Genomic DNA, 23,266 nt, shown 5'->3' on the forward strand with positions numbered 1-23,266 from the left:
AAGAAACAACAGGCACAAGCTGAAACACAAGGAATTCCAGGAAAAAAAAAAAAGGCAGGCAGGTGGTGTTGTTGGGGTTTTTTGTCTGGGTTTTGTGGTTGTTTATTGTGAGGACGTTTGCCCAGAGAGTCTATGGAGTCTCTATCTTTGGAGATATACAAAACCTGGCTGGACACAGCCCTGAGCAACCTGCTCTACTTGACCCTGCTCTAAGCAGGAAAGCTGGTCTAGATCAGTGATCTCCAAATGGAGTGTGAGCAAGACAATCCATTTGGATGTGGGAAGAAAATATTTTTTGTACCATTAATAAATAAAATTTTTTTAAAAATTAAGTAGTCTTTATTTCATCTTTATCTCATTCTTTTTTAATTTCTATTCTTGTGTGTGTTTTATAACACACATAATACATTAGTACAGTGGTACATGTATATAATTTATAAAGAAATACACAAACACATATTGGGGGTGCATGCTCAAAAACATTTTGCTGGTGCACAATCAAAAAAGTTTGGAGACCACTGGTCTAGATCATCTCCAATAGTCCCTTCCAACTTCAGCGAGACTGTGATTCTCTCTCTTGATAACAACAATGGATGCCTGTATACAAAGTGAGTGAACAGATTCAGTGGGAAAAAATTTGCCTTCCTGCCAGCTGACGTCTGTTGCTTTCTGAAATCTGTCCTTCACCTTGTTAAACTGAGTAACTCCCTAAACCTTAGTTTCTTCTAAATTGATATTAATAATTGGTTTTGGATTTCTTCCACACTTCAACTAAAAGTTACTTTATAGTTGGGGGGGGGGTTCATTGTGGTTTTTTTATTCTTAAGACTCCTCAAGGCTACTTTACCCTACTTTCCCAGGGGAATGGTTACTGCAGCAGTCCATATTCTGGTTTTGCCACTTATGAAAAGACTACCAGGGTCAGCATACAGTTAGCTACGCCGCTTCCTCCTCCTCAAATACTTATCTCCTCGTAGCAGCCAAACCAGTCTAAAAGCTACTTTAAATGTCTAGATGAAGCTTTACTGAGGATCAGGATCCAGATTTTTTACAGTGATTATATATTAAGAACAAATTGAACCCTGTTTAACAAAAGCTTAATGCTTTTACTTATGCAACCTGACATTATAGGTGTATATATATATATATGCTATTTTTCTGCCAAGTTACTACATAAAATACCCAATTAAATTATTGTATACTCATTCAAGGTATGTAAAGCAATAGTATGTAAAGCAATATAAACCCCAATTCAAAATACTAATGTATTTTTATTGTTTACTTAAGCTTTGCAGTTGCATTAAAATATAATAATAAATAAACCATTTGGAGTACATTAACAAAATAAGCAAAACATTAACTGAATTGAATGCTTTATGATTTTATGTGCAATCACAAGTGAACCAAATTCTTACAAAACCACTCTTTATACACTGAGTAATGGCAAACTACTATCAGCTCATTATCTCATTCAAGGTCTAAAATAATATGTAAAGTAGAACTAGAGAACGTTCATATGCTTTATGATCATTTCAAAACCCTTCAGAAAGTTTATTCTGCATACATCTATATACATAAACAAGAAAGATGATTTTCATGTAATCCTTAATTTGAATACCATTCAGTTTCTGAAGAGCTGGAAAAAGAACAAGACCCTCTTGGATATTAGTGTTTGTTTATGCAGAGCACAGTGATATTCATAGACTAGAAATGTACTGAAACCCATATTAAATTGACCATTTTTCTCAAAGAGAAAGTTAAAACGGAAGGTCTCATTCCAAACAGGAGCACTGGGGAAAAATGTTCATTGCATCTCTCATCTGGCAGACCAGTAGTACCACTCTGGGAAATCAGAGAGGATTTGGGCAGACTGCCCACTCAACTTAAGGCTCATCTGAGATCCACATATATCCGCTTAGCTATCCAGCTAGGATTTTTTTGTTGTTGTTGTTTTCATGCCCACATGATTTTAGTGCCTTTGTGCAATGTGCAACCCTCTCCACATGCTTCCCTTACCAAAAGGAGGCAAGTATCTCACAATACTGAGGCCAGCAAATCTATGTCCTCCCATGCCTGAACCCACTATAGTTATGGGAAAGCAAAGTGAACTTTAATGTGTCAAAATGTACCATTTGAATTACATATACTACAGATAATCTTGGGATCCAAATAGAAAAATGCAGCCACCAAGGATATGGGGTGACTATGTAGCAGTTGAAAGAACTGTATAGTCTAAAGTAACAAGTGTCTTCTACACACATTTAGAAAAATATGTACATCTACATGCATATACCTCTCTAAATAAACATTTTGCACCTTTTATGCGTTACTCAAGTACATTATAAAAACATACTACAGTCTTAATTTAGTAAGTCAGGTATTTTCTTCACCTCCATAAAAACAACTAAGAAAAGAATCAACCATATAATATTGACTGCAATTAAGAGAATTCCAGCATTGCACAATATCTGTCACACTTCACAATCAATAACTATTTCTCAGAATGGCTTGTACACTAGCAGAAATAGCCAGGATACAAATTTATGAGGTAGTAAAGTGCTTTTTATTGTATACACAGCATAGAATCATGAGAATCCTCTACACAGTCCTTGTAACAGAAACATGACCTTTGAAATGCCAAAGCTCCCTTTGCTAGCAAATGTTTATCACCAAAAAGCTGTTAGCTCCCAAGTTTTTAAAAGATTAACTCTGCTGAGTCATGTATCGCAAAATGCCGCAAACCTACCCATGGAACATTGTTACAGGAGAGCAGCAACTTGAAATCCAATTTGCTGAAAATAAAAGTAGCTTTATATGCCAAAAGTTCCTCAAATCATTATTTTAAATCACTTCCCATTTACTGGCACTACACAAAAGATTTACATATACAGATGACCGACCACATAGGGAGAAAATCCTAAATGTATGAAGCAAAACAAGCAAAAAGCAAGAAATCACAATTAGAAAGGTGAATGTCATTATTTTTACAGTTATTTGCAACACTAGTAGTTGAAGTGTTCAGAAAGAAAAGAATATAATTTGGAAGTAATAAGAAAGGCTTCAAAAGAGGCAGGTTGCATTTCAAGGCAGAATACCTTTACAAACACTTAGTCATAGCAGTGTACGTGAGATAAGAGCATCATGAACATAAAGTCAGAATCATGCAAATAAAGTCATTCGCACACATTTTGGTTGGGGCAGAGTTAATTTTCTTCATAGTAGCTGGTATGGGGCTATGCTTTGGATTTGTGCTGAAAACAGTGTTGATAACACAGGGATGTTTTAGTCACTGTTGAGCAGTGCTTACACAGGGTCAAGGCCTTTTCTGCTTCTCATCCCACTCCACCAGCGAGTGGGCTGGGGGTGCACAAGAAGCTGGGAGGGGACACGGCCAGGACAGCTGATGCCAACTGACCAAAGGGATATTCCATACCATATGACGTCATGCTTAGCAATAAACTAAGGGGAAGGTTGGCCGGGGGGCCGCTGCTCGGGGACCAGCTGGGCATCGGTGGGTTGGTAGTGAGCAATTGTTTTCATTTGCATCACTTGTCTGTCTTGGGTTTTATTTCTCTCTCTTTGTTATTTTCCTTTTCGTTACAATTTATTATTATAATAATATTTTATTTTATTTTAATTATTAAACTGTTCTTATCTCAACCCAGGAGTTTTCTCACTTTTAACCTTCCAATTCTCTCCCCCCCCATCCTGCCGCGGGGGGAGTGAGCGAGCGGCTGTGTGGTGCTTAGTTGCTAGCTGGGGTTAAACCACAACACACATCCATAAATTTAAACGGATTATAAACACAATCAAAGTGAATGGATGTAATTGGTTTTTGAAGAAGATTCTCAATATTTTTTGTTGTTTTTACTTTTTACTGCACGAGTGCAAGTCTAAGAAGTTACTCTGATATCAGGCAAGTGAAATGAAGCACTATCTTTGCATCATTACATTTTACTATCCAACTTTCAAAACCTTTAAAAGTACAGGTTACTATAATTTTCTGATCCACAGACAATACTATAATTAACATCTTCCTGATTAGTCAGTAAATTACTTTAGAAAATCTGTCTTTGATTCCACCACCTTTCAGCGTGCCCTTTTCCAGGTACTATAGCTGGCAAGTTTCTTTGGAGTCCTGTACCCAGATACTCTACAGTGCAAGTAAGGGTGACAGAAGATTCATATACTGTCTAATTTTTAACCTCCTCTAATAAGCATTAAGTGCAATGATATGAGGATATTAAGCAAAATATACATCTCTACAATATATGAAGGACCAGATAGATTTTAACATTCCATTAGCAAAACCAAAATCATGTTTTATCTGGTGATAAAATCAGAGTACACAGGACCTACATACATAAAAATCAAATCCAATTTAAAAGTAAACACAGGTTTGTTCAAACAGCATTGTACAATTGCTTCAACACTTACAGAATTTAGATGAACAATATTTTCATTCACTCACAGTTTAGTATAAATATAAAGCAAGGCACCCCTTAAGCATTTTAAATAACAAATTAAACATTTACGTTTTTTACTGTGCAGTCAGGCTTAACATTTATGCAGCTTCAAAACCAAAGTACAGCCTCAAGGGAAGCCTCTCCACTGACAAATTAATACCTTAGAGAATAGAGCTGAATGGTGGCAATGAACTCATTTGTTCCCCCAATAATGAAGAATGACTCTTTCTTTACCACATCTGTGACTGTTGCTATGGTGACCCAGACTTACCTCATTGCTTCTCGAAGTGCTCCTCGCTCACTAAGAGTCGTGTGCTTGATGTCATCAAAATTATTTTCTAGTTTCTCACAGTTCTGCAACAAACGGACAAATCCATGTAAGGCTCTTAAACAGTATATTGTACATGTATTAACATTATTCAACACCATGCAAACAAAACTGATTTATATTATGTAACTCAAATTATGCATTCTCTTTTAATTACACAGGAGTCATTAAAAAGACACTGAGAACTCAGAAACAAAGTAAACACGAATCTTATTATATGGTTGTCATGGAAATCATCTTATAAATGTCCCATAATGAAACGTATAGAATTTTTACTTTTTTCTTCTTTGAAAGAAAAAATAATTTTTCCTTTACCAGTATGCGAGGCTACAAAGCTACTAAACACACACAGATGAGAATAGAAACCTAAACGTGCATTTTAGAATTATAATAAAAGTAATAAATTCTGTCCCAATGAAACAGGCAGAGTTGTTGGAACAAACCAATCATATTTAATTTAATTTTTAAAACATAACGGAAACTGAAAAGATTAATTGCTTATAGACACCTCAAGCACTTAATGTTTTTTCCAGATTAAAGCTCACCAGTATTTCTAAAAGTAATATGAAGCCAACAATTTTGTGACAATAAATGAAATAAAACTTCGCTATATTCTGTTAATTATTATTAAATGTGTGACTGGTTCCATTACTCCAGAGTGCTGATCCTTGTCTTCTGCTCCCATAAAGGCAATAAAATTGATTCAGAAGATGCTGGGGAGTACAGAAATTTGTATCTGTGCAAAGTGAGTGTGAAACACCAGCAAACAATAATTCTCTGATCATGGCCATCATCCATAGGATTTTTATATTCTCTTGAGGCTTCGTCAATACAGGAGGCTTTTAGGTTACCCCTGTTCTCTAGAGCACCTTTCTCCAATACCAAAACTTACCTCTGGGAGGCATAATTTTGCCATATGGGTGTAAAAGAAACACAAGTTACAAGCGTAACAGTTACTATTGCTAATAACCTTGAAGGCAGGATTGCTCTTCATGCAATAGCTGGAAAGAAAATATGTGCACTATTATTTGGTCATATGGCTTTCAGTTTTTAATATCCATATTAATTTTCAAGTCCACATTTTAAAGATAGTCAGAATAAGTACAATAAAAGTTACCTATTGTTACTGCTTTTGTGCACTGATTCTTTATTTTTATAATGACATTCAATTTGAAGCTACAAAAGCATTACTGGAAAGGAAATAATTAGATATTTGTAAATGACCCAACAAGATATTTTAGCTTGTCCAATTAACATTTAAACTATCATTATTTTTAAATAAGATTATAGACTTTTTATTACAAAGTTTTAATGCTTTAATAATACATTTCTGAGCAGGAGAAACGAACAAAGCTACATTTGGAACTTTTGCAATCTGTTCTCTCCCTTATCAAAAATGATGCAAGAGTAGTAAATCTTATCCCATGGCTAATCTGATATTTTTTCTTTGTTTATATTACAATCAGCTGTACTTTGTATGGCAAAATCCTACTCAAAAACTCAAAGGGATTACGCAAGACAGACAGGGAAGCTCTACAATGAAGTATTCCATTATTTAGATCAGCATACATTGACCTTCAGCTCCAAGCACATACAGGCAGGTCAGTCATTTAAAATACACAAAAGAAATCTGAATCAACAATACTAATTAATAAAGAATTCCTGATTCATCAGTACTAAACTGAAAGTATCTGTGCAAGCAAAAATCAAACCTCCCATCCTCCAGGAAAACAGACCAAAGGAAACACCATTTGGAATACTGCTCCAAGAGCCGAAAGAGGAAAGCCCATGTTTTAACAATTCTGTGCCACCAGCATCTTGAGACAGGTTCAGAAAATCTGAGCATCACGCAGTTCACTTCTCTCGACCTTGTGGTATAAAGCATGTAAAAACAACAGAGGATCCAAAGCACATAAGATTTTTATCAAACACAACTAAATCTTCTCTGTATCATACAAGCTAAAATAACTGATGCTCTCCACATGGAAAATGCTGAAAAGAGTAAGTTCAGCTGGTATTTCTTCTTTGTCTACATAGACCATACTGTGTTAATCAGCTGAAGGGCAACAAAGGTGGCTCATATCTAAAGAAAATGCTGTGATCATGTAGCCTTACACACACAAATACTCACTCTCAACTATAAACCCAATGCAAAAATGAACAGATAACCCAGAACAAAAAATGGAACAAATTTTATGGACTTAAATAATAGATATCATACCAATTCATTTGACAAGAAGATGAATGAACTTCTACCATTTCTGAGAATTGTTTCTGGACAATATCTTTCTCAGGTACTTTCAGCCAAATAGCTCTCATTCAAGCTACAGCAGCTGGAGAGCAAGTAACTTCTCCATTAGGAAAACAATGAACTAAAAACTGAGCCAGATGCAAACTCCTGAAGGAGGATGACCTCATAGTACTATGTCATCAGTTACAGCATCCATACTGAACAAGGGAGTGAGGAAATATTGATCATATTCACTGCTTTCCAGTTAGAGCTGCAAATCATCCAAAACAGTATGTTGGATCCTCTCAGAGAAAAGAGGACAGGGTGTCTGAAGTACCAAATATAAGCATGGCTACCAGCGTATAGATGCAAATTCTACATTCGCACACTGCATTTGCAGATTGTCTGAAAGGGTATCGGTTTATAAGAAAGGTTACCAATATGAATGAAGTTGTGAGCATGAGAATACTCTGAAGAATATGTCTAGGAAATGATGAAACTTCGGTAGACCATGACCAGGGTGAGTTTTACATTCTTAAGTATTAAATCAGTAGCAAAAATTGAGCTCATTCTATTATCCATGCTACCAAATAGATTAATATCTAAAAACATCTTGCACAGGGCAGTATGTTTTGGCCCATAATACTTCACAGATTTAAGTATAATGAGCAATTAAACTCCCAGGTGTTTCATTTTGAGCAGCAGCTAAAGTAAGAAAATCAAAACGCAAGCAATGAAAAATTGGTTTTGGTGGCTTACTGCCAAGTGGTTTTCTGTGGGTATAGATAAAGTCTAGAAGTTTTAACTCTATGATTCAATAATTATATAGTACTCTATATGTTATCGCTGTTGGCAGATCTATAGTGCTATATGATACTAAACTAAACATCACCTTTGAGAAGTTCAGGAGGAAAAATACGTAGAGAGATGTGATTAGGGACATGACCATCATAAGTCAAACTACCATTGCATGTCAAAAAGCCACAAAAGAGTAAATACTGCTTCTTAAAGGATTCTAGCATAAATACTCAGAGGTTTTTAAATGAACCAAAATGCAATAGTGGGGAAGAGTTTTTATATATAAATAAATGCCTTATTTATCATATGAGATCTTAAATAAACCTACGTGACAACTAGATAAAAAGGGAGATGTAGACTGAATATCCACAAGTATCTGCAGCATCACACACAGCATACTGGTGGAACATCTAATCAGAAATGAGGAAGATGAATGATGAATGTATGAAGATGAGGAAGAAGGAATATTAATGAACAAATTGAAAAGCTTTTCCTCCCATAACCACAAAAATAAGACTTTTTTTCCTACTGCAATTTATTGTTAATAAAATAAACTGCAAGCTTTGGGAGGAAGGACTATGCGCTCGTAATTCTCTATTTTCAGTTATGGTAAGAGACAATATTAATAATATCATGACATAAACTTTATAATAATATTCTAACAGTCTAATAGTCTGAGGGAAGTCAGCAACTACCAAGTCCAAAGTAGTCTTACTCTTTGACACTGGTTGAAGTAACAAGCTAGCTCACATAACTGGAGAATATAAATAAAGAATCACTCTAGTTTTACATAAAACCCTAGGATTCTGGTAAAAGTGAAGTTGTACTTTTTAAAACGCATCTCTAAACATTCATCAGCTTAGCTTTCTTGTATATGTTTTTGTCTTGGACAGAAAAGCCCTCTTTGCTTGACTTAGTCATTTGAAAAGCAATTCTTGATTTGGCCTCTTGAGTCAAATGCAAAACTTCGCAGAAGTAGCTCAGAAACCAAAAGCAGTCTATTCCCTGGTGTCACCACTGAGGATCTCCCTAAATCACAAAAGCGTTGCTGCCTCTGCTCTGCCATGACAGGCCTAAGAGTCAGAGTTTTGAGAAGACCGTATCTCAAACTCGCCCATTCTGCGATACAGTACTGATAAAAGAAGTGACCCCACTTCCATTGAAATCAACCTTAAATCTTCCATCCAGTCAAACGAGAGTGGGATCACACTAAGCCATATCCTGCTACTTTAACTCTATCCAGAAATACTTCACATAAGACTTTCAAAAGTGTATTACAGATAATGTCTTACACACATTTTGAGATAGTTGAGAAATAAAATCTGACAACAACGTAAGACCTATTCTAAGGCAGCCTGCATCACTGAAGTTGAGTAGATCTCTTATCCTAGTTGATACACTGCCAAATCGAAAGCCTTGCTCAAAATACTGTTTCTCTTCTGTGAAAGAAGTTTTTAGGTAAGTAGGATTGCCGAATTCTTGGAATTCATTGCTTCCACGTGGTTTTAGGAAATTTTGTTAGAAAGCTTGAGTTTTTTCCAAACATTTGTGAAAGTAAATCTCACATTTTTACTGTCAAATGTTCTCCTTATATTAAACATAAGGAACGTACAGCAACTGAAAGATGGAACAGCTCTCACCTGTTCGGTTTGTATTTACTATTGCTGCTAATGCTAAAACAAATTAATTTTTCTCCTGGTTTATCCTTTATAATCCATGGAAGAGGTTCCTATGGAGTATGTTGTTTCTTAATTTTCTAACGTTTATGCAGCCAAATTTTAAAATGTGCATATTAAATGTAATTGTATCTCGATTTCTGAGTGCTTAAAATGAGACAACCTGGCCCAAATTCTGAAGGATGTAATAGCTCCCTCTGATATTTCAATTAGTTACCTTTAAGGAGGTAGGCTCCAACGACAGATTGCCAAAACTGCTGGGGACCTACAGAATCTACAGCACCTATGTCCTGTACAGATTCAGCAAGAAAAGTCTCAAATTTTGGTCCAAAAATTCCTTAAAATGTCAAGTCCCACACATGCCACAAGGCTGACCACATTAGCTAGCTCTTTCGAAAATGTTGGCCATACTGTGATCTCCTTTAACAAAGTTGTAATAAAAAAGCTGACTTCTTCAGAGGACTGTATAAAAAGTGTAGAATGCTTATTTCCATATTGATCATCTTATTGATACATAAAATGTTAACACCAATAATCACTTGTTATTCTGGAAATGTGAAATATTTCAACAGCAGAAGACTTTAGAAATAACTAACTTGTGTTTTATAAACCTAAAGCAACATTATAATAGTAATCTAAACTGTAATATATTGCTGCAAGGATAATTATTAAGGGAAAACACAGCTGACATTTTCTGATTTATGCACACAATCAGAGATGGAGTCCAAGGACTGTGACATAATTATCTTCATGCTAACAATTTTTGTAAATCTCTTGACAGAATTTTAGCTAATTTTAAAATGCCTTCTGAAGATTAGCACTTAAAACTGTTGGGGAAAATAGCACAATTTATTAGCAAGGGTATAATTGTAAACCTTCCAAATACTCATTGTGAATATCATTTAGACAGTAACTCCTGCTTTAGCAGCTGGTATATAAGACTCCAGTTTATGGAATCTTGAAACAACAGAGAGAGTAGAATCTAATTAAACAGGATTACATGCCAAAGAAAAATTATTAAAAACAGACTAATAGACAATTGTTATGAATTTGGAATAGCACATCTACTTCTTTTGATGCGAACTTATATAACACTGTGCTTTATTCCAAACCTAAATATTCTTAGCAGACTTCTCTCTTGATTTGGAACAGACTGTCTTTCTATACTGAAACAACACAAAAAGCTAAATGGTTCCATAGATCTTCTCTCACAGGCTTAAGCGCCTATCTGCTATAGGGTAAAAGGACTTACATATATTGCATTTTTTCTAATGTTGGTGCTACAATTCATTAAAGTTGTTCAGTAGCCAACAGCTGTATTCAATACAGGAAGCCCCCTTCAACTATGTTCATATTGAGCAACCAAACAAAACTGATGCCATTTGCCAAAGGGTTTTATCTAAGAGCATTCTTATTAACTAAACAAGTAAAAGGATTGTTTGATCCTCTCTGTAAGATACTACAATCTATACAGTATCTACCTACTAAATTCCTCCTTCCTATTTGCTGTGACTCATTCTCAAGGGGTTCTTATTCCAAACAGGGGGAAAAGCAGCTTAAAACTGATACCTGACCAGCTGTTCACAACAGAAAAATAGGTATTTTTTTAATAGGTACATATTCCTAATATCTGCAGAAAGTATATTGAGCCTTCAGGTATTTACATAACATTTGACGGCACATCATTCATAATACATGAACATTTGTTATAACAATTTTTTCATTACGTGATACATCCACATTGGCCAGACAGGCTCTTTGAAAAATATAGGTATTAATATATCAAAACTACCAGACTTCCAACAGAAAACCAGCTCTAAGTGTTAGTAATCAAACAAAAATCAATAGAAAAAAATATTAAATAGAATTATGGTGGCTGTAATCAATGCCTAATTAGCATAACCATGTTAATTTTTCTCAGCTTTTTTAGAGGAATATTATTTTTAAGGCACTAAAAATAGTGCACATGCAAAATCAAACAAAAGTATCACATTTTCTCCACAAACAGGAATATATTGCTAAAATAGGACTGATACCAGGAAACTCCGATGCATGAGATATTTTCTGAAACTGCAAGTGTGTTTTTTGTTATTAATTACCAGAAATACTGTCAATGTAACTGGGAATTCTGAAGTGGAAGCAGACAATTTTGGATTTTTTAAAGTTTTCCCAGTTTAAAATATGGCACACTTAATCCTTAAAGACAGGTAATTATATAAAAGTTAACTACTTGTTAAACATACATAACACTTTAGTTTGCAATTTGACCACGACCGTGAAAGATCTTCCAATCTGAGATGGCATTCTCCTAACTTCCTTTTCATGCCGTTTCACGCACAAATTTCAAGTGGCAAATTTATAACAGCCTTCATGTTCACATAAGGGTATGATATCTTGCTTGCATTCAACCTGCTGTTGTCAGAGCAGATGCAGACACCACGTGTTTTGGCAATGGATAACACATCAGATAGTAGTGATACAGGGAGGATGAGAAAAGACATTCTGAAAGGACCAAGCATGCAACACAAAGAATACTAGACCAAAGAACTCAAAAGAAAATAATAAAAAGCTACAAAAGATATGCAAGACAGCAGAGGCACAGCTGGAAATAATAAAGAAGCAGAGAATGCAGGTGATGCCACTAGACAGGACATTTTATAATGCTCCTCCCCTTGTGACTCAGCTTTAAAAGACAGAAAACTTTGAGAACAAAAAGGAAGGAAAACCTTTGCCTCTCTCTCTTTTTCCCTTCTCTTTCTAGAACAAATGTTAAACTTGATCAGTAGACAAATGGGAGGACTTGGCAACAAGCTACCAGTCCCTCTACATCTGAAGAGACACTTCTAAGACTGCTTCCCTTTATGGGATGAGGCTCTGTAGCAGGGAACAATACACATAATCTCTTAGAATATGACAAGCTTTGTCTAGATACTATTTCTTTTTTAATCACTTGACAGTGAAAATATAACTAAGTAAAGATTAGTAAGGAAAAAAAAATCCCAAATGCTGTACTCCCTTCCCTCCCAGTACTTTCCCATATCTCAACCTAGCTTGCTTTTCCCTTGGGATTCTTTACTCTGCTTAGGCAAACATTCCCCTGACTCATTGAGATTAAATAAAATGAGAGTATGTAGGTAAAGACCAGACTCATACTGAGAATTAACATTTACAGAGCTCATAACCAGGAAAAAAGGAAGAATCTTTAAAATGCAGGTAGAACTGTACTCTTAAGGAACAGATTATGTTCTTGACCTTCAACAAAGAGCATAAGAAAAAACACATACCCAAAAGCCCCTGCTTTTTTAGAACCCAAATGACCAAGAATTTAAGGAATTAACCCCACATATTTGAGAGTACCAACTTAGAGGTTCCCTCTTATTTTTCATGCACAGCTAAAAAATAATTAAATGTAAGAACTTTTCAAAAATTAAAGTTACAATAAAATGCTTAAGCGCCATCCTGAAACAATGCAGTCCAGCCCTATGTAGAGGAATAAAAGCAAATTACATGTAGCAGGCTTGCTTCCTCAGCCCAAGATCCCACCTCTCATCTCTTACAAGGCACATTTTATTCTCCAACAACAGTATTTCTCAGAAGTGCCACAACAAAACATTTTCTTTCGTGGTTCTCTGTTCACCATGCACTACTGCTCCCTGTAGTTGCCTCAATATTAAAAAAAAACCACAACATGATACAATTTTCTCAACCAATTCTGCAGAAGCTAATCTGCCAAAGCTATTTCTCATAATTTTGCATAAGCTTCTTTCCCAAGTAACTATAAGAACTGGCTAGGCAATTGCACTGGTTTTGGCTGGGGTAGAGTTAATCTTCTTCAATAGTAGCTGGTATGGGGCTATGCTTTGGATTTGTGCTGAAAACAGTGTTGATAACACAGGGATGTTTTAGTTACTGCTGAGCAGTGCTTACACAGGGTCAAGGCCTTTTCTGCTTCTCATCCCACCCCACCAGGCTGGGGGTGCACAAGAAGCTGGGAGGGGACACAGCCGGGACAGCTGACCCCAACTGACCAAAGGGATATTCCATACCATATGACGTCATGCTCAGCAATAAAAAGCTGGGGAAGAAAAAGGAAGGGGGGGACGTTCAGAGTGATGGCGTTTTCCCAAGTAACCATTAGGCGTGATGGAGCCCTGCTTTCCTGGAGATGGCTAAACCCCTGCCTGCCGATGGGAAGTGGTGAATGAATTCCTTGTTTTGCTTTGCTTGTGTGCGCAGCTTTTGCTTTACCTATGAAACTGTCTTTATCCCAACCCACGAGTTTTCTCACTTTTACTCTTCCGATTCTCTCCCCCATCGCACCGGGTTGGAAGAGTGAGTGAGTGGCTGGGTGGTGCTTAGTTGCCAGGTGGGGTTAAACCACAACAGCAAGGTCCTACCCAAGGTTCTTCTCTCCTAATCTTACAGATCATGTCTTTCTATTGACAGTTATAGAAACACATGCACCAGCTAAACCACATTCCATGTACTATTTACTAACTTGTGTACTCCTAATTACCTCCAACATCTTAAAGACTTAAGTCCCCTGGAAAGAGCCTGAAAAGACGCTAAATACAAGGCCAAGAGCCAAGGAACTGCTGACAGTACCAAGGGACTAGACTCATGTACAGAGAACACTGTAGGATCTATGACTTTCAGACTCCAAGCAACCCAATGTTTCTGTCCTGCAGGAGGGGTGGGAAAAATCCCATCCTCTGCTTAGCTTAGTAGAAGAAAACAGTGACAGCTCTGCATGGAAAATATTTCAGTGCCTGAAATACGCTCACTGGCCAAGTCCTAAGAAAGGAGCATCCTTCCTCCAAATTTTCTTTGCAAAAAAATGAAACAATTGCACAAAAAATACTATTAGGATTCCATCCTCTGATTTGGTGAATTACCAAGAAAAGAGTACATGCGCTTCTATTCTGGATTACCATGTTATCTGAAAATCAGTATCACAGCACAAAAGATGACTTAGATAGCAATTAAACAAATTTCCTCATGTGACAGTTGAGGGTACTTACCAGAGATAAAGCCAAACATGAAATTGAGACTAGACTTCCCCAGAGGAGTAACTGGAAATATTAAATTTGCTTGAGAACCACCTACCTGAGTCAAAGGAATAAGAATTAGGAAAAAGGCTGCAGCCAGTAGAACGTAACCCTTGTATCAAGACCCTGGTGCAGTTGTGTTACGTGCTGGCACTTTGTATCAGATTTTCCATCACTATCATTCCTCACGAAAAACTGAAGAATGATTTGACTTAAAATAATCTGAAGCTCATTCATAAATTATGAGCGCCATACGCAAACACCAACAAAATGTTACTTCAGCTCTTATGTTTTAAACTACATGTGGACTTTGAAGTAACTGTAGATGATAGCAGGATATGTCATGAGAAGACATATAAGTGAGTTGACAATTCACATATCTCTGAAAAAAAACTAGGCTGCAATTTCTCCTCTACTTTCATTTTCTTTGAGACTCAAAAGACATGTCCTTGTACTGAGATGTTCAGGAAAGTCAAGTATTTAAATACATTTTATATTAATTGCCATCTAAAATAGCTAAATCGGAGGAAAACTTGCTTTTTTTTTTTTTTCAAAATAACATAAAGAAAAAAAATAGTGAAAAGTGCTATATTTATATGCATTCTTTACTATGCCCATCACTGACTGGTATCTAAAACCTTATTGTAACACTATAGGGTCCACATACAGTAAGACCGTGACCTCAGACTCTGTAATATATACAAAGTCAGAAGAAACAAATGGAAGCGCAAAAAAAAAAAAAAGCCATGAAACTGGAAAGCATGTATAAGAATGCCCAAAGAACCACTAAATTGATTCACTTTGGGAGCCAAAATTGTTTAACAGTCAACACAATTACATATCTTTAAATACCATGCATCAAGCCAACTTAGTCAAAATGAAAGCTTACACTCATGGCTAAGGAGGTGGAGAGTCAATCTCAGGGTGGGGAGAACAACAAAGTAGGACAGTGCAAACACTGTTGCTCTAAAATATTTTTCCCTCTCAAAAAATATTCAGAAAATCAGAGGTATGGGGCTATTACAATGGTTGCAGATCCTACAAAGTTATCACCATCTGTTGTGTCATCTATTTACAGACACACAGACATAATCAAAACGGAGGGAAAACTGCTCAAGTAAGTTAATTTTCTTTGAATAAGATACCATGTATGTTTAATAAGCTTGAGAATCTCCCAGTACAAATTTAAGGGAATAACTGGTATCGGTTTCTTTTCTGTAAGAAATGACACGAACGAGAACCTTCCTATATACAGAAATGAACAGGGTTTATGTGTAGCTACCTTTGTCAGCAGGGCATTCAAAAGTTCTTTTCACAGTGAACATTAGAAAGAGCATTAGGAGAATGCTCCTGTAATGCTGTTTATTCACATCCAGCTTGAAAACAACATCCAGGATAAATATATAGCCTCAGGTCTCAGTTCCATTTACCACCTTAGAGAGAAGAGCATCTAACAACCTAATACCTCAGTATGGCACTATGCACTTTTCTAGTTCTGTGTCCCATTTACTGTCTTCTTTGTAAGATTTTTACTCCTTTGGAAGCTTTCATGTCTCAACCTGAATAGCTTTCCTCTCCCAAAACCTTCTGGCCTGCCTTCAGACAGCTCAGACTGCTGTATTCCCTTTCTTGTCAGTCTCTTAAAAATTGCTGTGTTCAAGTTGAGGTGAGCAATACAAGTATGCCCCAAAGCACTAGGCAAGCACCTTCCCAGCGATTCCCAAGCAAGCAGGGACATATGGAGCCAAGATTCACCAGAAGAGAAGTGTGATGCAAGGCTCCTTGGTATGAGGTAGGCTTAGTACTCTTTGGAGGAGTCTAGTTCAGGTCCCACAAACAGTGCTCCTCAAGACATTTGGGCTAGGTAGCACAGTTCCTGAGCTAATAAATTGAGTCTCTCAGCAGGGCTGGCTCTGTCACAGCATTTTCCTCACATGGCTATGCTATTCTCCAGTCTAGAAGTAGCTTCAACTATTGCAAGTGAAGGGCTTTTAGTTCTCAGAACACTGCACAGGACAGACCTGCCCCTGCTTAATGTGTTTAACTTTGAGAGTATGAACCACCCACTCCCTCCCTGCAACCAGAGTTTAATTTAGTGCCCTTAGTATAATCATTCACATTTTACAATAAAATGCAGTAACCTAGTTTTGAAAATCCTATTTTCAAACATACACACTGAATATTTTCTACATAACACTGAAACTCTTACTTTAAATTATTTTTCCTCTCTGGAAAACATATTGGACTTATTAATCAGTCCCCAGCTCCTGAGTGTCACTACTACTATTGCGTATGTGCAAACAGAGCAGTAGGAAAGAGCAGGGTGGCTGCAAAGTAAAAAGAAACAAAAATCATTACTCTCTTAACACGATTACCAAATTTCTCCTTTTTCTTCTCGAAGCCATTTTTATATCCAATTTTTAATTCTTATTCTTATGCAGCAGTTTCCCTGTTTCCCTTGTGCATACACTGTTTGAGCTTTCAATTTTTAATTTTTCTTCAACAGTGCCCTATCTTTCCTTTTCTTCTTTTTTTCTTCATTACTTGGGTTTTTTCCTCTCCCGTTCTGTTTCCCCACACTTGTTTACTTTTTTCCCCCTATCCTTACTAATTATTTCATGTCTCTTGGTCTGTTTCATTATGTGTCATGGCTTTTCCTTTCTTATTTTTTTATATTGCATTCCTTTATTCCACTCCTGCAGCTATCTGATTTCTATGTGCTTGCTTAACTATTACCCAAATGGCTCCAAGCAGGACACACTCAAACTGAAGAATAAATAAATTAAAAGAAAAGTACTATCTGTGGCCATGTGGTGTTGCCTAGCAACGCCCTGTACCTCTCCACAGCTTTTCTAGAGCCCTGGTGGCAACAGAGCTTTTCAGACTTATTGCTACAAATATATGCAAGATCCTTCTCGCATTGTTTGTCTGTTCACTACCAAATAAATGCACAGGAAAATATAAATGAGAAAGAAAAACTCCAGAGAAAGCACCAACAACAGGACTACTCTTCCAGCACAAGAAATGGCCACATACTGTGATGCATGCTGCTCCCTTGTCTCTCATGTACTCTGTAAAACACGCACAGCTTATATGTTATTACTGTTCACTAATACTACTACTGTTACAAGCTTTGAGAAATAGAATGTAAATAATATTTCTTATGCAATTAAAATTTGTGTTAAATTCACTGTCTCCCACGGCATTCTCCTAGAGAAGCTGGCAGCTCACAGCCTAGACAGGTGCACTCTTCGCTGGGTAAAAAACTGGCTGGACGGCCGGGCCCAGAGAGTTGTGGTCAACGGAGTTAAATCCAGTTGGCGACCGGTCATGAGCGGTGTTCCCCAGGGCTCAGTACTGGGGCCGGTCTTGTTCAAGATCTTTATCAATGATCTGGACGAGGGGATCGAGTGCTCCCTCAGTAAGTCTGCAGACGACACCAAGCTGGGCGGGAGTGTTGATCTGCTCAAGGGTAGGAAGGCTCTGCAGAGGGACCTGGACAGGCTGGATCGATGGGCTGAGGCCAACTCTATGAGGTTCAACAAGGCCAAGTGCCGGGTCCTGCACTTCGGTCACAACAACCCCAGGCAACGCTTGGGGAAGAGCGGCTGGAAAGCTGCCCAGAGGAAAAGGACCTGGGGGTGCTGGTTGACAGCCGGCTGAACATGAGCCGGCAGTGTGCCCAGGTGGCCAAGAAGGCCAATGGCATCCTGGCCTGTATCAGAAATAGTGTGGCCAGCAGGAGCAGGGAGGTGATCGTGCCCCTGTACTCAGCACTGGTGAGGCCGCACCTCAAACACTGTGTTCACTTTTGGGCCCCTCACTACAAGAAGGACATGGAGGTGCTGGAGCGTGTCCAGAGAAGGGCAACGAAGCTGATAAAGGGCCTGGAGCACAAGTCTTATGAGGAGCAGCTGAGGGAACTGGGGCTGTTTAGTCTGGAGAAGAGGAGGCTGAGGGGAGACCTCATTGTGCTCTACAACTACCTGAAAGGAGGTTGTAGCGAGGTGGGTGTTGGTCTCTTCTCCCAAGTAACAAGCGATAGGACGAGAGGAAATGGCCTCAAGTTGCGCCAAGGGAGGTTTAGATTGGACATTAGGAAAAATTTCTTTACTGAAAGAGTGGTCAGGCCTTGGAACAGGCTGCCCAGGGAAGTGGTTGAGTCACCGTCCCTGGAAGTATTTAAAAGACGTGTAGATGAGGCGCTTAGGGACATGGTTTAGTGGGCGTGGTGGTGTTGGGTTGACGGTTGAACTCGATGATCTTAGAGGTCTTTTCCAACCTTAATGATTCTACAATTCTTTGATTCACCCAACTCTTAAATAGTTACTGTGTATGCATTACTGGCTGAGATTCTGTGTATGCATTACTGGCTGATTGACTTCTTACACTCTTGCAAAGTTGCTTCTGAAAGCTTTTACACTAAAGAAAAGATAGTAGGTAGCCTCCAGATTGTACAGGATGGGAAAAATGGTCCAAGCATTGTCAAAATTGCAGTTGGATTATAAAGGAAGTGAAGTTTGTTCCCAAAAGCTTATAAATCCAATCTTTTAAGATTTTCAATATCTATTATTTCTAATGACTTCAGACGTGACAGAAGTGAAAGCAAAGCTTCCCCTCACATCTTTTTTTTCAAAACAAAAGTTTGCTGGGCTCAATCTTCAAAAGTTAGAAGCAAATGCTCATTAAGTCCATACTTTACAAAGTATTGATCATTCAGCATTAGCTAGACATTAGATTTCAAGAGGACAGATACTAAGCCAGTTTCCCTGACAGTCCTTTTTTATTCCACAGAAATGAGAGACTCCTTCCAACAGCCAATGGCAACTTCTGAGAAAGAAGTCTTTTTAATTTTGGGATGGAAATAATGCTTATCCAAGGGACTAAAACTTTAAGGATATTAGGAAGGGGAGTCAAGAAATAGAAATGCTAAAGCGAAAGGTAACTACCTAATTTAGCTAAGGACCAACCTGTGATGAAGCCCTACAGAATGGAGAAAATGTTCAGTTAACATGTAAGGGCATCAAAGTCAGTGTTATTACTTGGGAATTTTTTATATAGCTAAATCAGCCTCAAACCAATTTGATGTCTGCATAGCAGAGTATCAGTAGCTATGATGAAGTGACAAGAATGCGCATCAGAGCACGTACCTTAAAAAGATATTTAGCAGCATCAGTCTACATCTGTCAGCTACAAATTGTTATGTAGTAAAGAGAAACCGCAAATGATCCACATAGGTAAACAAAGGACAGAAACTAATATTCAGTCAGGTACATAATCCCAGTTTATTAACCTCATTCCCACAGTAATGTCTGTAGAAATTAAAGGCCAACGTAAGGGTATGTAGAGTTGGTTGGAGAACACAGCAGAACCCATAGATGATACAGGCCACCATAAAACAAACACAGGCATTGCGAAGTCAAGCACTTAAATTCAAAAATGCCTAAAAAAGGTTTGCTGTTTCAAAACTTGATTTGGCCCCTTCACGCATATGCAGCAAAACATCACTTTTAATGATATGATCATATGCTATTTTACACACAAGTGCTGCCTGACTCAGAAAGAGTGCTCACCTAATCAATAGCCTTTCAACATTTTTGCTTCATGTGTAGCCTTATTTACTGCACATTATTCAAAAACTTACCTGAAGGCAGAACTATTTTTCCCCATGAACATTTCAATGACACTCATCACTACAGTATCTTAAGTGATTTAAAAGCAATTTATCCTACATACTACGAATATCCCCTTTTAACAGGTGGCAATCAGCACAGAAAGTCTATCGAATAACTGAGCATGCTATGTCAGAAGCCTATGGTCCAAAACATTAAAGTATACAGCAGACTGGAAGAGACAACTTGGATGATCAGAGTTACTCTCTTGCTTTCACATTCAGATTTTCTCATCCAGTTGATTGAACCATCAGCTGGTATTTCTAAATCATCTTCTCTGTTAATTCCAACCATTAAGCTCCTAGTCATTCTTATCCTCAGCCCTTGGCTGTAGAGCCTCCTAATTGCACTATTAAATTTATTCTTATCTTTTTTTATTCTAAACTTCCATGTCATACAGTTCTTTATGATGTTCTAGTGTCTTCTGTATTGACAGCGCCTGTCGACTTTCTTGTAACATGCTCCTAATATTTATGTCAAGCTCATTAATGAAAATATTAAATGGTATGAATCTGAAGACTGATCCTTCAACAAGCTCTGATCAAAGCCCAGAAGCTCTTTTTTAAGCATTACTCACTTTCATTTCCTTTCTAGCCAGTCCCTTATCCATGTTACTATTCTAATCTAAGCAGATGATACTTCATTATTAATTGGACAAAAAAATAAAAAACATCATCTCACCCCTAACAATAAAGCCCAATATGTCTTATTCCATCTTATATTTACCTTAACGCGTTTGATAAATCTTTGCTTCAAAATTTGTTTTCGAAGTTTTGCATGCTGATGATATGAGACTAACAGAGTTAGAGCTGCCCATCAATTCTCCATCTTCTAACATACAGAAACTGCATCGGCTATTCTTTAATCAAGTACCATAACATACAGCTTGCTTTACTCTTAGGCCTGTAGTTTCACATGTCAACTTTTCTGTGATACCTTTATGGACATTTTTCTGTCCCTTTGACTTCAGAGATTAAACCCTCCAAGTTTTCCTTCTGGGGTAATTTCCATTTCTGCACTTGTCTCTGCCCATTAGCCACCTCTTGTTTTACTCCCATTTTACTGAAACTAGGACAATGATTTACAAAGATTTTGACAATACCTAGGATGTTTAATCCTATCTTCACACTGGCTTTCCTTGTTCTTTTATTTCTTTTAATTTAGATAGCTTAAGGACCTTTTACTATTTGTTTTATATAGCTGAATAACCTTTTACTATTTGTTTTAATTTCTTTTGCCAGGTGTGACTCAACTTGACTTTTGAAAGTTCTTCATTTTTCCCTCTGTACTTCCTGTTTTGCCCATCAATCCCATTTTTTTCAATTCCTTATGGGTTATCCTCATACTCTTTTCGAAGTTGTTTTCCAGTTCAGTCTGAAACTCTTCTTTACAAGTTGGGAAGCAAATTCCAAAAAACTTTTGTATATTTGAATTAATAACAATCTCCTCAAAATTCATGTCTTTGAGCTGTTTAGTTCAGTTCAGAGATCTAAACAGTTTTCTTAACTTTTGAGTTTGTCTTGTAAAATAATAAAATATATTTTGGTAATTCTTCTATAGAATTTATATTAAATTAACTCAAAAAAAAAAAGCTTGATGAACATTATATTCTATGATTATCTATTCTATGACCTCCCCCATTTGCTAAATTTAAGGCTAAAGTCCATTCAGCTTGATACCTGAATTAGTAAGAGTTGATACTATTTTAAATTTTATGTTAGCATTTCTGATTTAATGACTGTTACTAACAAAGTTTGTCAGTTATCACATCAAAGAATACCTGCACCCTACCATTATTAGGATCTGTGGTTTTCCAGGCTGTATATAGAAAGTCAAAGTGTCTTACAGTGACCTAACTCTCTAATAGCATTACAATCAATTCCAAGTATAGAAAGTTGTGAGGGTAACAGAATGAGGATGGTGAACTTCAGAAAATGTAATTTCAATAGACTCAGGATCAGGTTGATATGTCTCCTGAAAGATATACTGATCAGTAAAGGAAAGCAGGAGAGAGGGCAAACCCTGACAGAAATGCACAAAGGGAAACTATTCCTGAGCAAAAGAAAAAAAGAAAAAAAAAAGGCACTTAACAGACCTTTATGATCGTACCATGTCTCCCCCATCGCCTGGAAATCAAAATCATAAAAGCAAGGAAACTATGACTTATACCTAAGTACATAAATTTCTAAGTATAAATGAACAGCACAAGCACCGTAGGAATAAAATCAGAAAGCTAAGGCACCAAGCAAATTTCAATTAGCAAGGAAGCAAAAAAATAGTAAGAAAAAGGTTCTATATACATGAGAAGTAGAAGAAAATAAAGATAAGTACAGGTTATGTACAGGAAAGGAGAGCAAATAACAAATGATGCAGAGTGAACTGAATTATTCACAGCCTTCCCTGCTCTCTTTATGAAGATGGCATGGTATAGCCATAACTACTACTAAAAGTATTATTTTTAGCAAGAACATGGGATTGCAGGCTTGAGTATGGAAAAAAGAGGTTTGGGAATTTCTTTTTTTATCAGACAAATGCAGTTCATGTATCACTGAATCATCAAGGAACTTACTGAAGCAATCCCTGGACCACTATCAACTGCACCCAAAGATTCTGAGGGCTTGGGGTTCCAAAAGGCCAGAAGAGACAAACGTAACGTTTTCCTTTACAAAAAAGGGAGTGAAAATAGCAATTATAGCCTCCAGCAGAGAAAATGGAGTACATTTATTAAAAATTATAATGGGATATAAAAAAAGCCAACACAGGCATGTAAAAAACAAAGTTAAATCAATCCTATTTTCTACCCTTAAGAGGATGAATGGTCTCATGAGTAAGTGGTAGATGGGACAAATCTTGAATAAACCTTTTTTTACAAGTATTCCACACCACATTTTCATAAGCCCATCAAAAATGTAGTCTGGATAAAACAAATATCCAGTGAATGCACAACTTACTGAAAAACAACCCCTAGCTTGTTTTCTATCACTGAAAAAGGACCTGAATCAAGATGCTTCATGATTCACCCAGGACCCCAGCGACTTGGATAGCTGG

The 23,266-nt window shown here is 37.1% G+C and overlaps 1 protein-coding gene across 1 annotated transcript in view; it reads right to left on the reverse strand.

Annotated features, from left to right (window-relative positions):
• The window catches only part of DPYD (dihydropyrimidine dehydrogenase), a 364,617-nt gene that overhangs the window by 310,431 nt on the left and 30,920 nt on the right, over positions 1 to 23,266 (reverse strand). The window contains exon 3 of the mRNA XM_075156366.1: positions 4,738 to 4,820. Coding sequence (XP_075012467.1) covers positions 4,738 to 4,820 — 83 coding nt within the window. The remainder of the gene's footprint in view (positions 1 to 4,737; positions 4,821 to 23,266) is intronic.

This window comes from Calonectris borealis, chromosome 8 (assembly GCF_964195595.1).
Source record: "Calonectris borealis chromosome 8, bCalBor7.hap1.2, whole genome shotgun sequence".
NCBI classification, from domain to species: domain Eukaryota; kingdom Metazoa; phylum Chordata; class Aves; order Procellariiformes; family Procellariidae; genus Calonectris; species Calonectris borealis.